The following is a 22,905-nucleotide window of genomic DNA, read 5'->3' on the forward strand; positions in this document are numbered from 1 at the left end:
TCTAAACAGGTCAAATATAGTAATAGTTCAAGCAACTGAAAACAGAATCTCACAATGGAAATTGTTAGGCAATCTCAGGAGCAGATGCTGCTTCTGAAATCCTTCTCTGACAACAATAAATTACAGAATGAAATGTCTAAAAGTTCACATGCACTCTGACTCACTATACACGTAGCTAATTGACCACAAGCGTATTTAAATAGTACAGTATTTTAGAAAATTATTTTGCAAATATTGGACATTTCAAATAAATTACTCTTCACACAAAATGAGTATCATGGATTTTTTTCCTGAGCTATTCCAGAACACAAGGGACATAGACCAGAATTTTGTCCAGCCCAGCATACAGCCTCTAACGCTCCCTTTTTGTGCAAACTCAGGTCAGAGTTGTGGATGGACTGCTGAAGGTCTATGAAAGGATACCAACTGAGAGAGACTGTGGTCCAAAGACATTTTTGCTGCTACGAATGTGGCCTCCAAAACCAGATGGAGCACCTTGACTTTTCAAAAGCAGAAGGAGCTTTTCTGCCAGGAGACAGAGGTTTCCTTGGGCAGATGTACTAGTGCATGTGGAAAACTAAGCCCAGCACTACAAGCCCTCATGGCAAGCCCAATATAGTACCAGTGGCCACAGCAACGGTGGTGTGGTTGGTGCCAGGTTACAGCCTGACCCTCAAAGCAAGTCTATTGCCCACAGAATCCAAGTAATCCTTCAGGCATGATCTAAACTTAAAGGGGATGAGAAGAGAAAGGGAAGGATGAGGGAAGGGGAAGGCACATGTGAAGGTCTAAGGAAAGAGGCAAGCATATACTGATATTTCCCTGCTATATTCCCCAATTTTTGGCTATCTAAAGCACAGAGACTTACTGAGCCAGTTGTATGTGTATCTTCTTTTTTATATGTCCTCAGTGGACCTTTCTTACATGAATGTTCTCATCATTTCTTAACTTTTTCATGGACTTTTAATAAAATTATAACAATGACCTAGTGGCCATTACTGAAACTTGGTGGAATGGATCCCATGACTAGAGTGTGACTATCGATAGCTACAGGCTGTTCAGAAGGAATAGGCAAGGAAGGAAGGGTGGAGGGGTTCCTTTCTACATCAAGAGATGGATAAAGTGTGAAGAGGTGTCCCTGAGGAATAGCCATGAGCAGGTTGAAAGCTTAAGGGTAAGATTCAAAGACCAAGGCAACAAAGGGAACCTTGTATTTGGTATCTACTACAGGCCACCTAATCCAGGGGATCCTACTGACAAAGCCTGCTTACTCCAGCTACAGGAGTCGTTACACTCACAGGCTCTTGTCTTGCTGGGGGATTTCAACCACCCAACATCTGCTGGGAAAGTCAAACGGTGAGCTGTAGGCAATGCAAGAGACTCCTGGAGTGCATTGAGGATAACTTCCTAAGCCAGGTAACAGACAGCCGTACCAGGGGAGATGCGATACCGGACCTGATGGTCACTAACGCAAGTGAGCTAACTGGTGATGTCAAGATTGGAGGCAGCCTGAGCTGCAGTGATCATGTGCACATGGAGATCACAGTCCTGAGGGATGTGGAATGGGCGAAGAGTGAAGTCAGGATGCTGAATTTTAGGAAAGCCAACTTCCGGCTCTTCGAGGAGCTGGTCAGCAAGACCCCCTGGGAAACTGTTCTCAGGGACAAGGGAGCAGAACAGAGCTGACAGATCTTTAAGGACACTTTCCATAAAGCACAAGAAATCTCTTGATCCTCAGGTGTAAGAAATTGGGTAAGGAAGGCAAGAGGTGGTTGATTTGAGACCTGCTGGTCAAAGTAAAGGGCAAGAAGGAAATGCACAGGCGGTGGAAGCAGGGACAGGTATCCCAGGAAGAGTATAGGGACACTGCCTGGTTGTGCAGAGATGGGGTCAGGAAGGCCAAGGCACAGCTGGAGCTGAACTTGGCAAGAGACACAAAGAATAACAAGAAGGGCTTCTGCACATGATCCAGAAAAGAAGGTCAAAGAAAGTGTGTCCTCCCTGACAAGCAAGACTGGCAAACTGGCAACAATGAACAAGGAGAAGGCTGAGGTACTCAACAACTTCTTTGCCTCATTCTTCATTGGCAAGCTCTCTTCCCACACTTCCCGAGCAGATGAACTGCAAGAAGGGTACTGGGGAACAAGGTCCCTCCCACTGTAAGAGAAGATCAGGTTTGTGACCAGTTACGGGACCTGAACCATAAATCTATGGGACCTGATGAGATGCATCCCAGGGTCCTGAGGGAACTGGCTGATGTAGTTGCCAAGCCCCTCTCCATGATATTTGCGAAGTCATGGCAGTCAGGCGAAGTCCCTGGTGGCTGGAAAAACAGGAACATTGCACCCATTTTTAAAAAGGGTAGAAAGGAGGACCCTGGGAACTAACAACCTGTCAGCATCACCTCTGTGCCTGGGAAGATCATGGAACAGATCCTCCTGGAAGCTGTGCTAAGGCACATGGAGGATAGGGAGGTGATTTGAGACAGCCAGCATGGCTTCACCAAGGGCAAGTCCCACCTGACCAACCTAGTGGCCTTCTACAATGGAGTAAATACACCAGTGAACAAAGGAAGAGCTACAGATGTCATCTATCTGGACTTCTGTAAAGCCTTTGACATGGTCCCTCACAACATCCTTCTCTCTAAATGGGAGAGGTATGGTTTTGATGGGTGGACTGTTTGGCGGAAGAGAAATTGGCTGGATGGTCACATCTGTAGTGGTCAGACACAGCATAGTCAAGCAGGATACAGTTTTTAAGAGCTTATAACCCCAGACCTGTTAAATCTGTGAGATAATTTGATTGTATCAAAAGTCGGAGGAAGCTTGATTATGGAGTGGATTCCTTCAGCGGTGATGCTAAATCTCCAATTGCTTTTTTATGTTCTCTCTCCAATTTGGCTTTCCATTTTCATGAAAATTCTACAAACAAAGAAGTTTAAGATGCCCATTCCTTATCAGATACGATCGGGGGAGGGACAGAGGGTCAGCATGCTCACATAGGGCTCATTTACTTAGGAAACTGGCCAATTAAACATGGAAATGAGAAATTGATATTCAGTCATTCTTTGGACTTCGTAAAATGTTTGGCAAACAGTGACCAGCTAGGGTGAACAAACACAGTAATCAATTTGTTAATTCTAACCTGATGAAGTCAGCTATCCGAGGATGGGGGTTGAACTCTTACTAACCATCTTGACTTGCCACTTGGCACCTTACACTGCCTTCAAGGGACTTCTGGAGGTCAAGGCTAAGATCTCCCCTTCTTCATGCACTTCCTTGCTGCACTGATTACTCTTCATTTCAATTTTTCTCACTTTCTGTGAGCCTTGGGGCCTTATCCAGGCATCTTATGAACATTTCCAAGGCTGAAGATTTCCTAGCCTCTCTAAGCACCTGTTCCCATTGTGAAGCTCCCTTTGGTCCAACTGAAATTTCCTTTGTGGCAGCCTGAGACCATTGCTTCTTGCTGATTCACTGTAGACCTCTGGCTCTGTTCTTCCTTAGCCCCATGTTAAGCCACATGTTATGTCAGGTGCATTTGTTTTTCTGAACTTTGTGAGGTTTCTGTCAAACCATTTCTTCATTAATTCCTTATCTATTCTACTATCTGCACTTTCTCCATCTTCTGCTGCAAAGCAAAACTGCTCTTTCAAGACTCTTTCCTCTTCCTTCTCTGATCTGTGCCTTTGCCACAATGGGGCAGGGGAAGGAAGAGAAAAATCACCTCATTTAAAGTGTCTGTTGAAGTGCCCATGCCCACTAAGGCCTGTTCCCAGCAGATGAGCCCATCCCACAGCCATACTGTAACCTCATGGTCAGAGTGGCCTCTAAGGCAGAATAATACTATGTACCAGCAGAGGCTGGGAGACAATGGGCTAAGGAGCAGCTCAGGAGAAAAGATCCTAGCACATAAGCCCATGATGCACCCTTGTAGCAGCTAATGCTAATGGCACACTGGGTGGCACAAAGAACAGCATAAATCTAAGGGTGGAGAGATAATTTCCTTCTATATAGCACAGATGAAGTTGTATTTGGCACACTGTGTTCATTATGGGCTCTGCAGCACAAGAGAGGTGTGAACAAACCCAGTGGAAGATCACTGAACAGGAGCCTGGAACACTGATACTGAGGAATCTGGATTTTTTTAGCCTGGAAAAGAGAACAGCAAGGGAAGGTAAGGTTTTTAGCCTGGTCCCCTAAGTAAATGACGCCTATGTGGGCATGTTGCTGGTCAGCCCCTCTCCCCATCAGATTTGACAAGGAATGGTATCTAATAGATGCTACTGCCCAAAAGGGTGGTTATGAAGGAGGAGCAGACCCTTCCCAGGATAAGACACAATGGGCATAACTTGCAACAGAGGCAATTCAGAGTATAATCTGGACAAAAATACTTCCTCCAAAACATGATTCATCACTGGCCCAGGTGCCCAGGGAGGCTGGGGGCTCTCCACCCATGAAAATTTACAGCAGTTGCCACGGCAGTGTCCTGAGCAACCCGATCAACCTTTGAGTCCTGCTTGTGAGCAGGGATTGGGACCAAAGATCTTCAGAGGTCCGTTTTCATACAAACCTTTGTTTTTGCCCCCGCCAGCTAAGTTTGGGAAATATCGCCCACCTGAATGGCACAGCAGGAAAATGGTAACATAAACAAGGGGAAGAGCACCACATCCACTGCACCTGAAGCTTTTGCTGAGGAGAACTTGGGGTGCAGTCATGGATGTCTGTACAAAGGGACACACGTAGGAGAAGGTCCTCCAACGTCGAGGTTGCGCAAGCCAAGACAACTGGTGACTACAAAGAGTTGGGTGCCACAGGGACGGGGCAAAGGGCAGGTGCTGCCGTAATGCCTGGTGTGTGAAGCGGGTGCCTCGGGGCCACAGGAACCAAGCACTCAGAGTCTGTCCTCCAGCCACCGGAGTAGCAGAACCCAGCAGCACTGGGGGGATCACTAGGATGCCTTGTCCCCGGCCAGCGAAGCAGCGCCCCTGGCCCAGCCGTTGCCCCGCTGGCACGACGGTTAGCGGCGCGCACAACCGTTGGCCGCCCGCCACCATCCCCACGCGCCTCGTGTCCGCGAATAACCCCTACCCCGCCCCGTCCGCTACCCCTCCCTGCCCGGCTCTCTCGTGTCCCTCCACAGCCAATGGGAAGGCGGGCTCCGCCTCGCCTGCCTGCCCCCGCCCTCCACCTCCCGGGCCGAGCCCCGCCCTCGGAAGCGCTTTCTCCAATCATTGGCCAGCGGGGACAGCCCTCTGCGGCACCGCCCACTCGCGGGGTAACCTTTGCCTTAGTGAGCGCAGGGCCCTGCCCCGCTGCCACCGACCATCCAATCGGAGGCGACTCGGGGGCGTGGCCGGATCGGCGCAGCCAATGGGCGCGGAGGGGGCCGCGAGCGGTGCGGGGGCCGTGGTGGCTGGTGCCGCTACCGGGTTCGAGGAGCTACCGGCCGGCGGGGCGGCCGGTGGAGAAGATGGCGGTGGCGGGGTCCGGCTGGGGCCTGGCCCAGGTAGCCGAGGCCCTGGGCTCGTCGGAGCAGGCGCTGCGCCTCATCGTGTCCATCCTGATGGGTGAGGGAGAGCAGAGGGCGCGGCAGTTGGGGGTGACGGGTCTGGCACCCCAGGAAGGGAGCCCCGCCCGCCGTGGGGCCGGGCGACCCCGCCGCTCCGCCGCCGTGCCACGCTGCGCGGAGGCCGGGACCGGGCAGCGCCGCGAAGCGCCTTCCAGGCGCGAAGCCGCACCTGTGTCAGCGCGGCTGTGCCAGGCCACGTGTGCCCACGGAGCCGGCGGGCGAGCCCCCCGCCGCCACCGGCCCGCCCCGCCACGGCCCGGCCCAACCCGGCCGGTGGAGGGTGGTGTGTGTGCGGCTGGTGCCGCGGCGCGGCGGGGCGTTCGGAACGTGGCTCGCGGTAGCTATGGGCGTGGGAGCCCGGGGAGACCCTCCGGCGCTCCCGGGGGAGAGGGGGAATCTACTTTGAACCGGGCAGGCGAACCGGTGGGTCTCCCCGCAGGGAGGTGGGGGTGCGCTCCTGGCAGGCTGCCTGTGAAACGGGTGCGCGGGGGAGAGCCTGGGCTTTGAGACCTGCAGAGCCAGTCACCGTGCTGGTACGGTGCGATGTTGGCATTCAGCTTGCTGCGAGACAAGTCCGATTTGGGTCTGTGTCCTGAGCACTGTTTGGGACAATAAGAACTTTGTTTGCAATTGTTCTGCTGTCTTTGTGCAAGTGGCAGGTGCTGCATATGCATCAAATTCCCCATGAGCATGTGTCTGGAGGGCTGTACACTCAGGAATCTCCACAACCCCTCTGACATGTTGCCCTGTCAGACTGCAGGGATCTTGCTGCCAAGAGACATTATTAATGTCGGCAGCAGTCATGGAACTATGCAGGAGTGGCGTGTCATCACAGGGACTACCAGGTAGGGTGAGCAAAGCCTGCAAGCTAAGTGGCCAGAAGAACTGGGATGTTGTCCTGTGCTCCACTTGCAATGCGAAGCCTGTTGCAAAACACATACTGCTTATGCTTATCTAAGCATAAGATAGTTAAGGCAGAGCTGTTGTTATGATGTGGGCTAGCAATTGAGCAGCACATTATAGCTCCCAGAACATTAATTCAGGTGTATGTCTACATGTTGTCTACATACATCTCTACAGATGCCCAAAGAAACTTTGGGTTTTGAAAGCTTTTGATGGTGTACTCACCTAGCAGAAAGGAAAGACAAGCTTTTCTCTGTACCTAAAAGTATATTTGAAGGGATACAGCTGCTATTGTGTGATCTGTCAAAGTTCCTTTGGCTAACTAAAAGTATAATTTTTTTAAAGAGTTGCAAGAAAAGTTGTGTCACTTCATAAATGTGGTCTGGAGCAGAATTATTTCTGATGATTTAATCTACAATATGTGAGATCAAACCGAACCAAACATTTTTCACGTCAAGTGTAGATATAGGAGATTGAACTGACTATCATTTTGAACTTAATTTAGAAGTCAGTTAAACCAAATTTCTTCTATAAAGAAAAAAGCAATAGGAAACATACAGGACATGCACATAAGTTAGCGTGAATTAGTCTTGCAGCTCTTCACAGCTGAACAGGAAAAGTCCTGCTTTCCTTTCTCCCACATCTGTCTCTGGTACTTTAATTACAATCTGACTGAAGTTACTTGCCTGGTAGAAACCTAAACCAGAAAAAGCAGATGGTTTACTACCAGGTTAGTCAACTGAATGAACCAAGGAACTAGTCTAACAAGTACTGACGCAGAAAAGATATTAGAAAGTGTGTGTGGAAGCAGATACATACAGTAGACTGATGCCTTTGCAGAATGCACTTTGAACATACTCTCAGAGTTCCTTCTCACTAGCAATAAGCTAGAACATGACACTGGAAGGCTGCTTGGTGTCCTTATGGGTAAGCAAAACCACTTATTGCTTTGAAATTAACTGCAAATAATTATCATTTTAATAAGAAGAAATACCCACTGCAGTCAATAGATCCATAAACATTCCACGTGCAGTGTTGACACCAAGCCACTGAGATGGCACAGTGTCTTTTCCTAATGTAGGCCTCTGTCTGTTTTGCATGAAGTCTTAATGGATCTTTATAATTTGTATTAAAAGTCTGTGTGTCAGGTACCAGGAACCCACTCCCAACTCTTTCCCTCACATACCTGAAGTGTAGTATACCAAACCAGACTAGAGTTGTATATTCTCTTGTCCGTCCTTCCTAGCTCAGTATCTCTTAGTTACATGCAACTGAAGGTGTAACTTCAGATGAAAGGCTTAAAGGCATGCACAACAGCCTTGCCTGTAGTTTGGTTCTCTTGCAGGTCATATAGATGGAACCATTAAGGCATAGGGGATTGACTTCAGCTTTCCTGTTTAGTGGATGGGTAGTAAAGCATTATATATACCATTACATTAAAATGGTGCCAAGCACCACTCCAGAGCAACATGAGAGTAGAGTGAGAAGAGTTCCTTAACCCAGCACTAACATGAAAAGAAATGTTAATGTAGTTGCAGCTTAGTTTACAATCGTTTTAATGTGACTGAAAGCCTTAAGCCTGTTGTTAATGCAGCTAGCACTGATGACCGCTTCATATGATGGCATGGGCTACAAATGAAAGGCCTTTCTAAAAGCTGGAAATGGCATTAGGACAGGCAAGGTATTGCTTTTCCTTTACTTCTTCCAGTTCAGGTGTTTGTGTAGAATCGGGGGAAAATAGTTTTGTTGGCTGCAGCTAATACTGCTGAATTATTTGAGAACAAGACTGTGAAGATGAAGCACAGTACTCTCTTCCAAAGATGGATTAAAAAGTTGTTGCTTATTTCTCCCTCCGTGATGCAGTTTGCCATCTACACAGTGCCGTTCTACTGCGACAACTGTTTCTAGGGTTTCACTGTTCAGCAGATCACCACAAAATGGTATAAATAGCCTTCTGCAAAAGAGGAGGAATTGCAAAGGACTTTGCAACTTCTTACATTAATTTTCACAGGAAGCTGAATTATTGTTGAAAAAATTAGTCTGAATGGACTCTTGATTCAGAATGAGTGTTTTCACTTAGTCGTGATCTGAAATAACCAAAAGACGTAATTTAAAACTAGTAACATTCTGCTACTACTGAAAAAAAAAGTAAATACAGGAGAGAATGAGAGAAGGAGAAAGTAGGAAAGAAGAGCAACCAATAACAAAAATTGGATAAGTCCTAAAGGGCACCATGCTTTCTCAGTGAACAAATGAAGTTTGTAACAGCACACTGCTGAGTACATTATGGGGACTTTAGTCAGAGCTTTGTATTTAAATCAGAGACATCCTGCAATTTTGAAGCAAAGAATACAACTAGAATAGAGTCCGTTACTTAGATTGTACAAGATTAAAAACTTACCTCATGCTTCCCACATGTGAAAATTTGCATAAAAGATCTTTGAAGAAATTGGGCTGCAATTTGGCAATGTTATCAACAGCAGTGATACTCAAAGTGTGGTTCTGGACCCCAACATTTAAAAAATGGTGGTATGTCTAATACACTAATATCTGTCAGTCATATCCAGATGTCTTTTCAGAGAGGTATTCTAACTTAGATTCTTCAGTAGGTCCAGGTCCCAGTGTTCCACCAGGAGAAACTCTGTCTGTAGGTCAGCATGGAAGACAATAGTGGTCTTAGCTCCGTGCCTACAGAGTTACTTCCAGGTTGCTGGAGTAAGTGGTCTGAACCAATGGCTGTTCTGTTCTCTCAGCGGAGAAAGGGAGGGAGCCCCTCTGGTGGTGTGAAGGAGAGAAGAGGGTTTCTGTGCTACTGTGCTGTCCTCCTGTGAGAGGAGACAGCTTTCTTCTTGCTGTCACTGCTCAGTCAGGATACAGGAGGCCTTGTGGCACTGTGTATTTAAGCCTTTAGGCTGGTGTTATTTCTTCCATGGCTGTATGATCCCAAAGAATTAAAGATCTTTATCTGGCCATACTGTTACACAGCAAGCTACCTGGGATGTTTTACTGCATAATATGGAGGGGGAGACAACATAGTGTTTACAGCCCTGAGCCAGAACTGGCCCTGCTGATCTACCCAGACCTGCCAGGAAGAGCCCTGGGACCCTCATGTACAGACATAGCAGTGAGCTGCAGAAAATAACACGTTCCTGCTGAGTAGGTGCCAGAAACCAGCTGCTTTGCTTGCAGGTGATCTTACCTCTTCCTACCTCTCACCATTTTTTTTTTTACATCCTCTGCTTATTCCTACTCTAAGCATCCTGAATATTTTTAGGCTCAGTGAAGTTTTCCCTATGGTCACCCATAGCTGATGACTTGCCCAAATGAAGCGCCCAGCTGGTCAGGCAAACAAGAACCTTACTGAAGGGGAGGCAGACAACTGGTAAGAGATGTGAGAAGTTTTAAGAGGCAGAGGTGCTAAAACCAGCCCTGTCACAGAGCACTCATGCTACCTTGTTTAAATTCTTCATTTCAAATACGTCTTCTTATTTAAATTAAAAAAAAAAAAAGCTGTGTAATGCCATACACTGACCGTGTCTACATTAACAAGTAAAATGGTACAGTAGAAGCAAATCTGTAGAGCAGAATTGTTTGCATCAGTACCTGATGGGTTTGGGCATTTACTTCAGTCCAGTCACATGGACTGAGCACCCACTGGAGTTCATTTTCAGTTCACTTTCATCTGAAAAGAGTCCAGTTCACATGCTTTGAGACAGTTCCACTATGCAAACTAAAGCACCGTTAAGTGGACCTTAGACGTATACTCCTGAGCTGAATTAAAATACTCATATATATGTACCCAATACTAAACACAGTGTGGGACTTTTGCAGTACTGTAGACAGAAAAAAATACCTTTGAAGTAAAAATATTAGGTAACATCTCTTTTTCCTGTTGTCCACTTCCTTTTAGTTTTAGCATTCTTATGAGAAAACTGAGACAATTGATCTGCTAGATGTTAACATAGGTGGAGTTAACTAAGCAGCAAAAGGGAGAAGAGAAAAAGAGTCTGATCTGCTCTCTTGAAGATGAAACAGAGCTAACGCATGTAAACGGGGAAATAAAGGGAGCAGAGATGAAAAGAATGTTTCTGGTGTTCTTATTTGCAGCTTTATCTCTGGAAAAAGACAGACATCTTAATCACCCATTCCAGAAGATGGCAAACTTGACAGTGCTATTTTTGCTTGGAATTAGTAGAACTTTGCTCCTGCCTAATTCAGCCTCTTGATCATTTGCTTCTTTTGCTCAGTTAGATTCTTGTGTCTGTGGACAACTTGGACGTTGTGCAGTGGTCCATTACTCCCAAATGGCTGTGGCGAAGAAGCCGACCTTGTCCTTTCTTTCCAGTGCTGGGGTTCTCTTAACCAGAGATCATCTTCTTGTTCCTAAGAAGTTAAAATAAAAAAAAAATTAAAAAAGGGAGGAATTTATCATCAGCAGCATGTGTTGGCTAATTTGGCCCTTTTATGTCAATTGATAATTCTCTTCTGTAGAAAATCTATATCTAGAGGCAAAATTCAACTCAGCATGCAGACTGCTTTTCAACTGTGGGGTGCACAGAGGAAGAGAAGCACTTCAGATTAAGGGGTCACCTGCTTTCTCCAGGAGTATTACAGCTGTTCTGGCTGGGTCTGCTCTGCCTGGAGGAGCTATGAAAGAGGAGCTGGGCAGACTGGGAGCTGCTGGGCAGGGTCCCTCAGCAAGAGAGGAGCAGGAACTCCACTCCTGTTGTTTCTGAATGGCAAAAGCAAAGCAACGCGACATCCTGACGCTAACATATCCAAATGTGACAGAAAGGTGGCTGGGAGGCAACAGTAACTTCAAAAACTGCTCTTCTGCTTTTGCTATGCTAATGCAGGCTGCTTTGCGAACAACATAGTGGGGTGGGAGTACTGCTCTTGTTATCAGTAGGAGTAGCTCATTATTTAATACATCGTGAGTGTTCAGAAGTACACAGGCCACAGCAGAATGCCTATTGATATTCAGTATCCACTGCCATTTGAGGGTTAAAATTTATATCTGCAGTGTGGAACTGGCCAGGTTGTGAAACTGAGAAAATTATCTCCTGTGCAGCAAAACTGTAACTAAATTGTGGTCCAGAGTATTCGCAAATTGCTCCAGATATCAGAAGACTTTAGGTGGATGTTGTGACTTTTGAACTGGAACAGCATCCATGCGGTGCAAGTCCAGGATTTAAATTTGTGGCTTTCTAAAAAAATATATGCTATCCGTATTAGTAGCTCTCTGTTTGCAAGGGGTCACAATTCTTTTTCCTTTAGAGCAGCACTACTCAAACCACAATATGATCTCCTGTGTAGAGCTAAAAAGGAGTACACCTGACAAGTGAGACAGGCCTTTGAAGGAATAGAAACACTAGTTGGAGAAAATAGATAAAATCTCTGGCTTTTAGAAATGCAAGGTACATTATAGTATCCAGTCATAATTTAATTCTATCTACAGGAATGGCTAGAGCCAAAAAAACAGATATTTTTTTCCCCAATGAAAATGGAATGTTTTGCAAGATTGTACTGATTTTTTGAGACAGCAGGAAGCCCTTGAAAATGTAGTTTTAAAACTATATGTGTTGAGGAACAGGAATAAATTGTGTTTTACCTGTATTTCTGATCTAATTTCTCTCCCTCTTGTTTGAAAAGGGGAAACATTTTTCCATAGTAAATCTCAGTATTTTAACTTTCCATCTAAAATAATGGTAACACTCTATAAATTTGTTGTCACTTTCCCTTTTGCAAAGCCAGTTGTTAATATGTTTATTAAACTTCAGCAGGAAAATTGGCACATGAAAACAAGAATCCCTGTCTGTATGTTTCTGATTAGAAGGCTGGAAGACAATACTACTTTAAAAAAAAAAATCATATTAATTGCTCTAATTATTTTAGTTACTCCTGTATCCTCAGAGAGCCCGTGTGATGAACTCTCTTTGCCAATTCCCCTTCCTCCCTCAGCTGGCGTTCAGGGAAGCAACGGGGGAGATGGGACAGAAGTGCATGCCAGCCAAGGAAAAGAAGGCTGTGTAGCAGGCATGGGGAGTGGGAGCAGAAGGGGAGGGTTATGGTAAAGTGTTTGGTAAGGGAACTTGGAATTTACAGGAGGGAAGGCCAAGCTGGATGGGCAGGAGCGAGGTTGCCAGGCTCTTCAGGCAAAGGGCCATGGTATGTGGGTCTGGCTGGCTGCTTAAACCAAGACAGCAGCCTGTGGTGTGGAAACCAGCACAGGCTACAAAAGGAGGAAGGAACAGGAACATGGAAGCAGGGAAAACCGAAAGAAGGGCGGCAAGAGCCAGAGGCAGTGGGGAGCAGCAGCTGCGTTTTCAGCAGCAGCAAGTACACATCTGGGCACAGCAGAGCATGCTGCCATGTGAGATCTGGGAGGTAACCCTGAAGTCTCAGCTCTAGGACTCCCTCCCAAAGGGCTTGAGGGGATGGAGAGAACCTGAAAATGGTTCCAGTCACACCTCAGCCTGTTAGCCCTGATAGACTGCAAGAAGTGTATTTTACATAACATAACAGAGTTTCTCATTTCCTTGCATGGTGGTGACTAGATTTGGCCTTGGTTATTGGAAACCTTCCATCTGTCAGACACTTCTTGGCAAAATGTGCATTTCATCACCTTTTATTTATTTTCCATATAAAACATGACTACCTACTGCTACTATTACTCCATTAGTGCAAGTAGCAGAGGTCTACCCACTGCTACAGATTTCAGCTAGGCTAATAAGCAGTGTGGATGCCAGTATAGTGGTATGTGATGAATTTGGGTTTTTTGGTGGAGTTTTTGGTGGTTTTTTTTGTTGGTGTTGTTTTTGGTTTTGTTTGGTTTTGTTTTTCTTTTTAGTCAGGATAAAAGAACACAAGCTTGCAAAGTAAAGCAGTAAGTTACTAAATGGCAGAATTGAAGTTGCTTCTACTATCCCAGTTCAGCTCATTCTGCACATGCCTTTAGAAACACTTCATTGTGTGAACAGACTTCACATATGTATGAGATGGACAACACTCCCTGTGTCAATATGTATTTAAACATAATATATTTATTGTCTAATACGTGGCAATATTTATTGCATGCTACCTGAACCTCACCTGGACGACAGAATTTAATTTATTTGTGGATTTATGTATGGCACTTCTCAGTGTACTACAAGAGTGCTTCACAAATGTTTGCTTCTCACTAGAGCTACAGATGAATAATGTGGATGCATTCCTAAATTAGACTAGGAGCTAAGACACAGAAAATGCAAGGAAAAAACTCCTTCCACTTGTTTCAGCTGCTCCATATGAAATGCTTCTGACTTTGATTTAAAAAAAAATACAACATATGTAGACCCAGTAGATTGTAGTTACAGCTTTGTGTGCTCAGTAGTTCACAAATTGGATGCAAATATGAAGTTAGAGAGTTATAATATAAAGAGTATACTACTAGAGGTCACTCAGGGAACTCTTGGATTAAAGCTGGTCAGCAGAACTCACTGAGGTGAGAGCAGGGATTGAATTTTTTGGGACAATGTAATGGTATTGACAATAAAATTCCCCTCCTCTTTTTTTTTTTTTTTTATTAATCCAGTTTCTTACTACATTCACTGCATTTATCACAGAATTTGGAAACCAATCAGAGACTGAAGTCTGATTCATGTATTTCAGCATTATTCATCTGATGTATTGAATGAGGCCAGAAACTGCAATCCTGGAATTTCTTGCACTTCAATGTCAACTTTTAAATATTTATGTTCCTGTTAAAGTATTCTGTATAGTATACAGAATAATTCATCTGGCATCTATCTCCCAAGATGGAAATACAATATCAGGAATGTACACTGTGACCTGTGTTGATGATATATCTACGTAAAGTACATGTTCCTAACAACATGTTCAAGAAAGCTATAACCTGGACCGTTACAAATTCTTATCTACGCTAATTTGCAACTCTTTCATCTGTTTTTTTGTTTTGTTGTTTTGTTTTTTTTTTTCTCCTCTACTCAGGATATCCTTTTGCCTTGTTCCAGCGCTATTTCCTCTTCCAGAAGGAGGCCTACCTCATTCATCTCTACAATATGTTCACAGGACTCTCAATTGCTTACTTCAATTTTGGTAAGATGAGTTTGGGAAGAGAAAGCTGCCTGGCGTAGGGTGTGCTCTGGTTTGAGAGGATCTGTAGCGGGAAAAATGTAATTTCTACTTCATCTCTCTCTTTTTCCTGTCACACAGGGATGCAGTTCTGTCATTCACTGCTATGTGTCCTAATCCAGTTCCTCATACTGAGACTAATGGGTCGCACAATCACTGCCGTCTTCACCACGTTCTTCTTTCAGATGGTAAAACTCCCTTTCTTACTGCATCAGTTTGTTCAGTTTTGCACTTCCCAGTAGCAACTCTGGGTGGAAAAGTGGAGACAGATCAAAAAGAGCCAGAGGAATTAGTTTGAATAACCCAAACAATGGTTTATTTCAGACGTACCTTATGGCTGGATATTACTTCACAGCCACAGAGCATTATGACATCAAGTGGACAATGCCACATTGTGTCTTGACACTCAAGTTGATTGGTGAGTGACACCTCCCTCCTATCTATTGCACTCTGCAAGCCGCGCCTCAGGGAAGAGAGGACTGCTTGTTCAACCAAACTAGCCCATCCCGGGGCTTCAAATAATTGTTTCACACCTCTAGGTCTGGCCATCGATTACTATGATGGAGGAAAAGATCCGGTGAGTAAGACAGCATTTCTCCTTCATTCCTCCTTCCCTCTTCCATGCTCTTCCAGTGAGCTAGAAGTCAGAAAATCAAATTCAAAGGATGTGAGTTAGCAAGCTGCATTCACTGTTTGGTAAAAGCCATAGCTGAGAGGAGAGCCTCGGTGTTTCTAAAGGCACTGAATTCTGGAATGGAAAGAAATAATTTTGAATAGAGATTAGAGATGGACGAAAAATTATTTGGAACAGTGATTAGAGGTGGACAGATGTTTCAATCATGTCAGAATATTATTCTGCCCCCTTCCAAATTCCCCACTATCTCCTTCCCCCAAATCTGTTGCATTAGATTGCTGATCCTTAGTGCTCTGTGTCTTGTGGGTAGTGTATCTTTAACTTGGAAACCATCAGTACTAGATCTCAGTTCCCATCTTCCTTTCCATTGTTTAGTCTTACCATATGCCTGTGAATGGTTGCCATTTACCATTTGTTAGGGCCTGGTTTTTAGAGCAGATGAAGCAGTGACAGAAGTTGCACAGCACATCCTACTTCAAGCATCTCCATTCCCTGTCTCCTGTTTGGGGCCTGACCAAGTCTTGAGCATCCATGGAATCACTGCTGACTGCAAGAAAACCAGGTTGAGCTGAAATTTCCTAAGCTGAAGTTTCAAGTATTTAAAGACAATGAATTCTTGCGTCAAGCAGTAGGAATTGTAGGATGATAAGGTCTTGGGAGAGAGTACATGCAATTGTTGTCAGGGACTGGAATAGGTCAGATACAGTGCTTTTATTATGCCTACTGTGCTGGCAGGGATGCATGTCAATAGATCCCTTCCATGTTTTGAGCTTATCTGGGAATAGAGATCTGTGCAACTGGTATCAACCATTGGATCTTGTTGCTGTTTAGAGGGGATAGGGATAGAGAGGGCTGAGGAGGGGAATATACAAAGTGGAAACTTCCATATACATGGGAGAGCAAGTACTGAGACCATTAAGGAGGTAGGCAGAGAACATAGTATCCAGAGCTATTATGAGATCCCCTAGGATGATGTTAATGCCACTCCCTTTGGTGCAGGAGATCCTGACACCTGAGCAGCGGCGATTTGCTGTCCGGGGAGTTCCTACCTTGTTGGAGGTCTCAGGATTCTCCTATTTCTATGGTGCCTTCATGGTGGGGCCTCAGTTCTCCATGACAGACTATCAGAAACTGGCAAGGAGTGAGATGACTGACGTTCAAGGCCAGAGACCCAATAGGTAATAAGAAGCCACTTAGCTCCTTGCTTTCCTAAGATCCCAGAATGCTGAATCCTCCATGTGTTCCCTGCAGCAGAGTGCCCTCTTGCCTGGACACTGAAGCACTGTGACTAAAAGTGTTTTATAGGTCAAGGCAGCTTATAACTCTCTGCTTAAGGTCCTAGCATTGTTCTAGGGCTTGAATGTCAACAACCATTTGACATCTTTCATACAGACTTGGTCCCAACCTGATAATGTTAGCATCCCAGCTTCCAAATGGAGGCATCTGCTGCAGTGGAACATGGTGACTCCCTTTTGCTATCTCCCCTACCTCTTCCTCTCCACTTCTGTTTTTAAAATTATGAGTTTGATGGTCTTTTTCCAAGGCTTTTCTTTGACCTTTGTATTTTTTTTTCTCAGTTTTGTGCCTGCTCTCAAGCGCCTGGGTTTGGGTCTCTTATTTCTAGTAACCTATACCTTGTCAAGCCTGTACATCTCTGATGAATACCTCATCTCAGATGATTATATGGTATGTATTCATTTGGCAGTTCTGGGTTGTGGAAGAATTCCACTTCTGTGGTGGGCACTGGATCTACAATAATGTTTTGTTTGTTTGTTTGTTTGTTTTTGTTGTTGTTGTTGTTTTGTTTGTTTTGTTTTAGTTTTTCCTCAGTTTAAGTCAGCAGCTAGCGATAAGCCTTTCCACAACTGATTTGGCTTTACTACCTGTCCTATGCATTCCACTTCATGCAGAATGGGAATGTGTTAAGCTGAACTGAACCAAATGAAAACTTTTACAAATAGAGAATTAATCTTAGATGCTGCTGTTGTTTATAGAAACCTAACATGTATTCTGTGACCTTTTAATGTCCTTCCATTTAGTCATTACATGCGAAGAACTTCACTAGAGTAACTTGCAAGGCTTTGAGGTTCTTAGAAAACTCTTAGCAAGTAATTCCTACTTGCAGATTATTGGTGTTTCTGTGTCAGTATGAATAAATGAGAGTGTAAATTCTGCAATAATTATGCTAATCCCAGTCCTCCCAAAGTACATATTTCAGTAAAGCCAAATATTACCAAAAGAAGGAGAATTACGTGTAAATCTGCATAAGCCAATAGCCTGGCAGTCCAGTCTATATAGAAGTTTCAACAAATACATCAGATTGAAATGGAAGACAGTGATGAGATCTCATCTTCCTTGTCTCACTATTGCGACTCAACTCCATTTTTAATTTTTATTCTGTTTCACTCCTATCTCTGCAGGAGAAGCCTTTCTGGTTCCGCTGTGGTTACATACTGATCTGGGGCAAAATTATACTCTACAAATACGTGACTTGCTGGCTTGTTACGGTGAGTCTAGCTGTCATTCCAGAAACAAAAGACATGTGAGTAAACGTTGCACCTTTACAGCTACTTAAAATGCTCTCGGATTTAATGCAAAATGGAAGTAATCCAAATATCTGGACATCAGTGCAGATCAGTTTAGCTTGCTTTAAGTAATCAAAGGCTAGCTAACTAAAAAGCAGGCAGTTTTCAATCCATTTGTTCTGTCTGCAGTGGTGCTCTCCACTGAACACAGCGAGAGTCGGAGTTTCCTCAGTTCTGCCTTTCCACAAAAAAAAAGGGGAGAGGCAACGTTTTCCTCTCATCCTTTTTGTGAATCTTTTCCATAGGAAGGTGTCTGCATCCTTGTTGGTCTGGGGTACAATGGGAAGGACCAGAGTGGAAAGCCTTTGTGGAATGCCTGTGCAAACATGAAAGTCTGGTTATATGAGACAACACCTTTGTTCACAGGGACCATTGCATCTTTCAACATCAACACCAATGCTTGGGTGGCCCGGTGAGCAGGACAAAATTCCCCTTCTATAATGTGTGGGTAATGTCTGTGTCAACAGAACCAAGATCCTGGGCTGAGAGGGAGCATTAAAGGAAGAATCTGCCAGTTTTCTGTTCTTATGCTCTTCTACATTTTGCTGCTGTGCCATTTGAAACAGTTTACTGGGTTAGACAGATCTTTTCACGGAATCTAAAACAGCAGTTCACTGATGTAGACAAGCAGCTGATGGCAGCAGGAGGGCAGGGGCTAGAACCAGACTATGGCAAGCCCTTTGGCCTGTGTGGTCAGCCACAGAACTGTTCTGCCAGCTGGTGCCTACATCGTGCCTCTGGATGCTCCCTATGCAATCACCCAAATGGGTTTTGGTTCAGCACTTGCTGGGAGACTCAACTGAATTGTAAAATGTAGTTTCTGTGTGCATTGTTGGATGAACCACTTCTGCCCATTAACTGGGGTTTCTTTAAAAACAAGGACTGAGGTACATTTTGCCCTGGTAAGGGGAGCTATCTTGCTGTTCCTGTCACCATAGGGCATGCAAAGTCCCCTGGGGCCTGCAACTCTGACATGGAGAGGGGAGGACAGACAATAAACTAGGAGCACTTTGAGTTTGTTTATTTTCTGCTCTAGCTACATCTTCAAGCGTCTGAAGTTCCTGGGTAACAAACTGCTGTCACAGGCGCTGGCCCTGTTCTTCCTGGCCATTTGGCATGGGCTGCACTCTGGCTACCTGGTGTGCTTTCAGATGGAGTTGCTGATAGTCATCGTTGAAAGACAGGTGCGCTTTGTCTGACTTACCAGAATAGGGTGGCCTGCATTCGCCTTTTCCCTTGGGTCTGGAAACTGACACACTGAAGGATTTACTTGGATTAAATATGAAAAGTGGCTTCTTACCTTGGAATTGGTTTTCAAACATGATACAGTTCTGTTCTCAAGACCTCAGTACATTGCTGGCTTCTGCAAAGGCAAGCCATAAATTTATTGCAGAAGCTGACAGGAAGGAAAGTGGAGAACTTGGCATATGAATAGAGGGCAACTGAAGTGCTTGGCAGCTGGAAAGGTTGGAGGGACAATCACGTGAGCTCAATGGCTCTGCTAAGTCTCCCAGTACTGACAGAACCGTATTCTATATTTAAACTGTTGTTTCTTTTAGTTAAAATTTTGAGGATGGGGTCCTTAGCTTCTTTTTTAGACTAACTGCTTACTAAAACTCTTTTTACACAGCTGGATAGATGACTTTGGCCCCAGAGCCTGCATATGTAGCCATAGGACATTCAACTGATCAGAATTCTTGTTTTTTTCTTTAAATTAGGTCATAAACCTTGTTCGGGACAGTCCTTCCCTGAGCACTTTGGCCTCTATCACTGCCTTGCAGCCCATCTTCTATGTGCTGCAGCAGGCTAACCACTGGATGTTTATGGGTTACTCTCTGGTGCCATTTTGCCTTTTCACCTGGGACAAATGGATAAAGGTAGTACCCACAGACAGCCCATGCAAGCAACTCTCTTCCCTCCATCCCATCTCTTATGTGCTTGGCTCAAAGCTGCTTGCTGATGCTTAACCCTGCCTTTCTCTTTACAGGTGTACAGGTCTATTTATTTCCTCGGCCACGTATTGTTCTTCACCTTATTATTGGTGCTGCCTCACATTCGCAGATTAATTGTGCCACAAAAAGAAAAGCTAAAAAAAGCAGAATAACAGCCAAAAGGTAAGGCTGTATGAGGTAGAGAATCCCACACAGCTGAAGTGGGCAGCAATGTTACATCCCAAGGTAAAAGGCAAACATAAAATCAACCAAAACAAATCTAGCACTTTTCTCTTTTTCAGATTGTACCACCCGTGCATTTGTAGGAGTCAATTTAACACTCCGGAAGCAAAGCATCACCTGCCAAGTTTGCTGTGTTAAAGTATGAGTTTTTTTTCAGCGCGAGGAGGGGGAAAGAGAAAGCACAGGGTCAGAAACCCAAAAGGAGGGGGATGGAGTAAGCCTCCTTCCAGATCCTCCACCTTCTGTATGTTGCCTTATCTCTCTGCCACCCTCCAGCGGACACTCATCTCTCTCTGCTGGTATCCGATGATTGTAAAACACTCAAGGCAAGCACTGTATTGGATTGGAGCCACCTTCTGACTTTTCTACGTTTGTCATCCAAGATAAAAAAAATGCTGTTGTTTTTTTTCCATATTGGCTTCAGTTCCTTTCCTCTTGGGTGCCTTGGTGCAAGAGTATGACCTGTTGCACACCACTGAGCAAGGTGACACAACAGGACTGAGTCACTTCAGCTGCCGGGTGAGCAGGACACTGCTGAGAATTTCAGTTCCATGACAAATTTGGGCTGAGTCCCTGCTATAAAGGGATCAAGCCTGACCGCATATTAAACATGAGAAAGTAAGATACACAAGCACTCTTCTCAAAAGTGGGCTTTAATAGATGAGAAAAAGGCTGGTGGGGCATCCATTTAAAGTCTCATTGCTCCAGAAACTACAAGGACAAAATTGAAGCTGTTCACTTCCCAGGAGCCCAAAGTGGCACCAGGTCCACACCTCAGTAAAAGAGGCTCTCCAGAACATGGAGTCATCATGTAAGAGTCCACCATGACAGTAGTAGCAGCAGGGGCTCATACTACTCCCCACGCTTCTTCAAAGGCAGTAGTAATTTTAGCACATGTCAGGGCAGCAGAGAGGGGATAGTTGCTGATGGAGATCATCTTTTCCGTATAGTCAACATTCACCTAGAGGAAGAAAGAAAAACAAAATCAAGCTGCAGGTTTTCACTTAGTCCCATTTATCTCTGTTGGTTGGAGAGGCACAGTATTTCTCCAAGGTTAAACACAGCAGGATACCTGCTAGCCCTCACTAGTGCATTGGGCTTTTTTTTAAAAAAAAAAAAAAACAAGCCTATCTGGGGGGAAAGAATGGGGGGACAGGACAGGGGGAACCAAACAAAAAAAGAGCAGAAGAAAAAAAAAAACAACAACATGGTCAGTACAAGATGGAAATCTATGCTGATAAAGATTTTTATAACTCCAAGTAACAGATAAATGCACTTACCGAACCATGGGCAAAAGCTCCCACGACAATGGCAACTGGCTCCGCTGTAGGAACCAGTTTACGCAGATCTGACACCTTTGGAACTGCAAAAGAGGTGCCTATCTTCATACAGCCCACAGGGAGATGATCACTGACTGGATTTTTTATTACCTACACAAAGCAGAAAGTTAATAGATGCACAGAGGTTAAAGACCCTGCCACATAGCTAAATCCATAGTTTGGGGAAAAAAAAAAAAAAAATCACCCTACATCACTAGCTGCAAAGGAGGAAAGTTGTGACATTACCTGTGAACAGTCAAAGAATGTTTACCTTCAACAATTTCTGAGGCCCATCAGCTGCTCGAACACTGAGCTTATGCAGCAACTGAACTGAGAGAGAAGAAAGATAGTTGTCTATTCTTTTGCTAGAGGAATCCTACCCTCTACCTAGTGATCAGAGATAAAGTATACAGAAGTCTATCTTTAGAGTTCCCAGCGTCTTCTAAAGTAGTCCTAAGAAATACCGATCAGTGAGTTATTTTACTGCTAGCACAGTCTCACGGAGGCACTCCCCACTGTGCTAAGGAACATGTAGTTGGACTATGCATCCTGGAATTCACAAAAAGCCACTTCTATTTCTCTTTTCCCACTTTCACATTTTTAAAGCTGGTACAACTTTTTGACTCAAAATTCTTGCACTCCTAACCACCCTTCTGCATTATTTTGTGGCTAGTAAAAAGTTTGAATCACTTACCCATAAGACCACAAAATCGATCAAAAGTTCTTGGGATTCTGGTTTGGGGATTTACTTCAATGAGAACATTCTTCTGGGTATGGATATATACTTGCAAAAGGCCAGCCCGATTCAGGGGGCTGTCCATGAGCATCAGGAGACTCTGAAATAGAAAAACAGTAGTGAAAGTAGAAAAGGTGCACAGGGGAAGACTCTTGGAAAACTTGAGGATTAAGCCCTGTGAATACCCAAGAGACCAATGCTGAGGCAGAAGAGTTCATCTGGCCATGTCAGCTCTACTGCAACAGTAACCAAAATCCTACATCCAAATAAAATTATTACACTTACGAACCACGAGCATAGCGGGCAGTGCCAAACTGACCCCCGTTCCAGAGGCACAAGCAAAGCTCCGGAGTGCGGGACAACCTCCTTCAGGCCACCCCCCAGCAGCCCGGGCAGCCACAGCCGCAAAAAGCCGGTACCTGGTGAGTGATGTCGGGCCGCGCCTCCCCGGGGTCCCGGCCGTTCCGCAGCAGCAGCCCCTTGTGCTTGTCGCAGTTAAGGAGCTCGAAAGTCTTGCCCACCTGTGGCCAAAGGAGGGAGAGGTGGGCACGGGCACCCACGGCCGCCTCCGGGCCGGCGGACACCACCCCGCCCGCACCTTCACGGTTTCCAGACTCGCCCCTTCCAGCACCACCAAGAGCCGGCGCTGCCCGCAGGGCCTCTTGGCCTCTAGCGGAGCGTCTTCAGCCGCCGCCTCCTCACCGTCGCCGTCCTCACGAGGCCGCCTGGGCGCCGCCATCTTGCTGCTGCCGCCGCGCGGCACCGGGCACACGTCACCGGGAGCCTCGCCCCCAGCCCGCCCACCGGCCGCCCCCACCACCCAAGATGGCGCCCAGGATGCTCTCGTTAT

General features: G+C 45.2%; 2 protein-coding genes across 2 annotated transcripts; one reads left to right on the forward strand and one right to left on the reverse strand.

Moving 5' to 3' along the window:
- Positions 1–5,372: 5,372 nt before the first annotated feature.
- On the forward strand, positions 5,373–20,412 carry LPCAT3 (lysophosphatidylcholine acyltransferase 3; the record flags this gene model as incomplete). Its single annotated transcript, XM_082054911.1, is given in 14 exon segments — positions 5,373–5,414; positions 5,416–5,569; positions 14,464–14,571; positions 14,689–14,795; positions 14,932–15,025; positions 15,147–15,184; positions 16,241–16,419; positions 16,819–16,927; positions 17,662–17,748; positions 18,072–18,238; positions 18,863–19,010; positions 19,545–19,703; positions 19,814–19,940; positions 20,060–20,412. Coding segments are annotated over 13 exon segments (1,509 nt in total). The 3' UTR covers positions 19,931–19,940; positions 20,060–20,412.
- Positions 20,413–20,635: 223 nt separating this feature from the next.
- On the reverse strand, positions 20,636–22,841 carry EMG1 (EMG1 N1-specific pseudouridine methyltransferase). The gene is made up of 6 exons (XM_082054927.1): positions 22,654–22,841; positions 22,475–22,576; positions 22,014–22,155; positions 21,591–21,649; positions 21,281–21,430; positions 20,636–20,961 (listed from the first exon to the last, which is right to left on the reverse strand). Exons 1-6 carry the CDS (start codon positions 22,792–22,794, stop codon positions 20,848–20,850), a joined length of 708 nt encoding a protein of 235 aa, XP_081911053.1. The 5' UTR covers positions 22,795–22,841; the 3' UTR covers positions 20,636–20,847.
- Positions 22,842–22,905: the final 64 nt, after the last annotated feature.

Source organism: Streptopelia decaocto (assembly GCF_964273445.1).
Source record: "Streptopelia decaocto genome assembly, chromosome: 1".
Lineage (NCBI taxonomy): Eukaryota > Metazoa > Chordata > Aves > Columbiformes > Columbidae > Streptopelia > Streptopelia decaocto.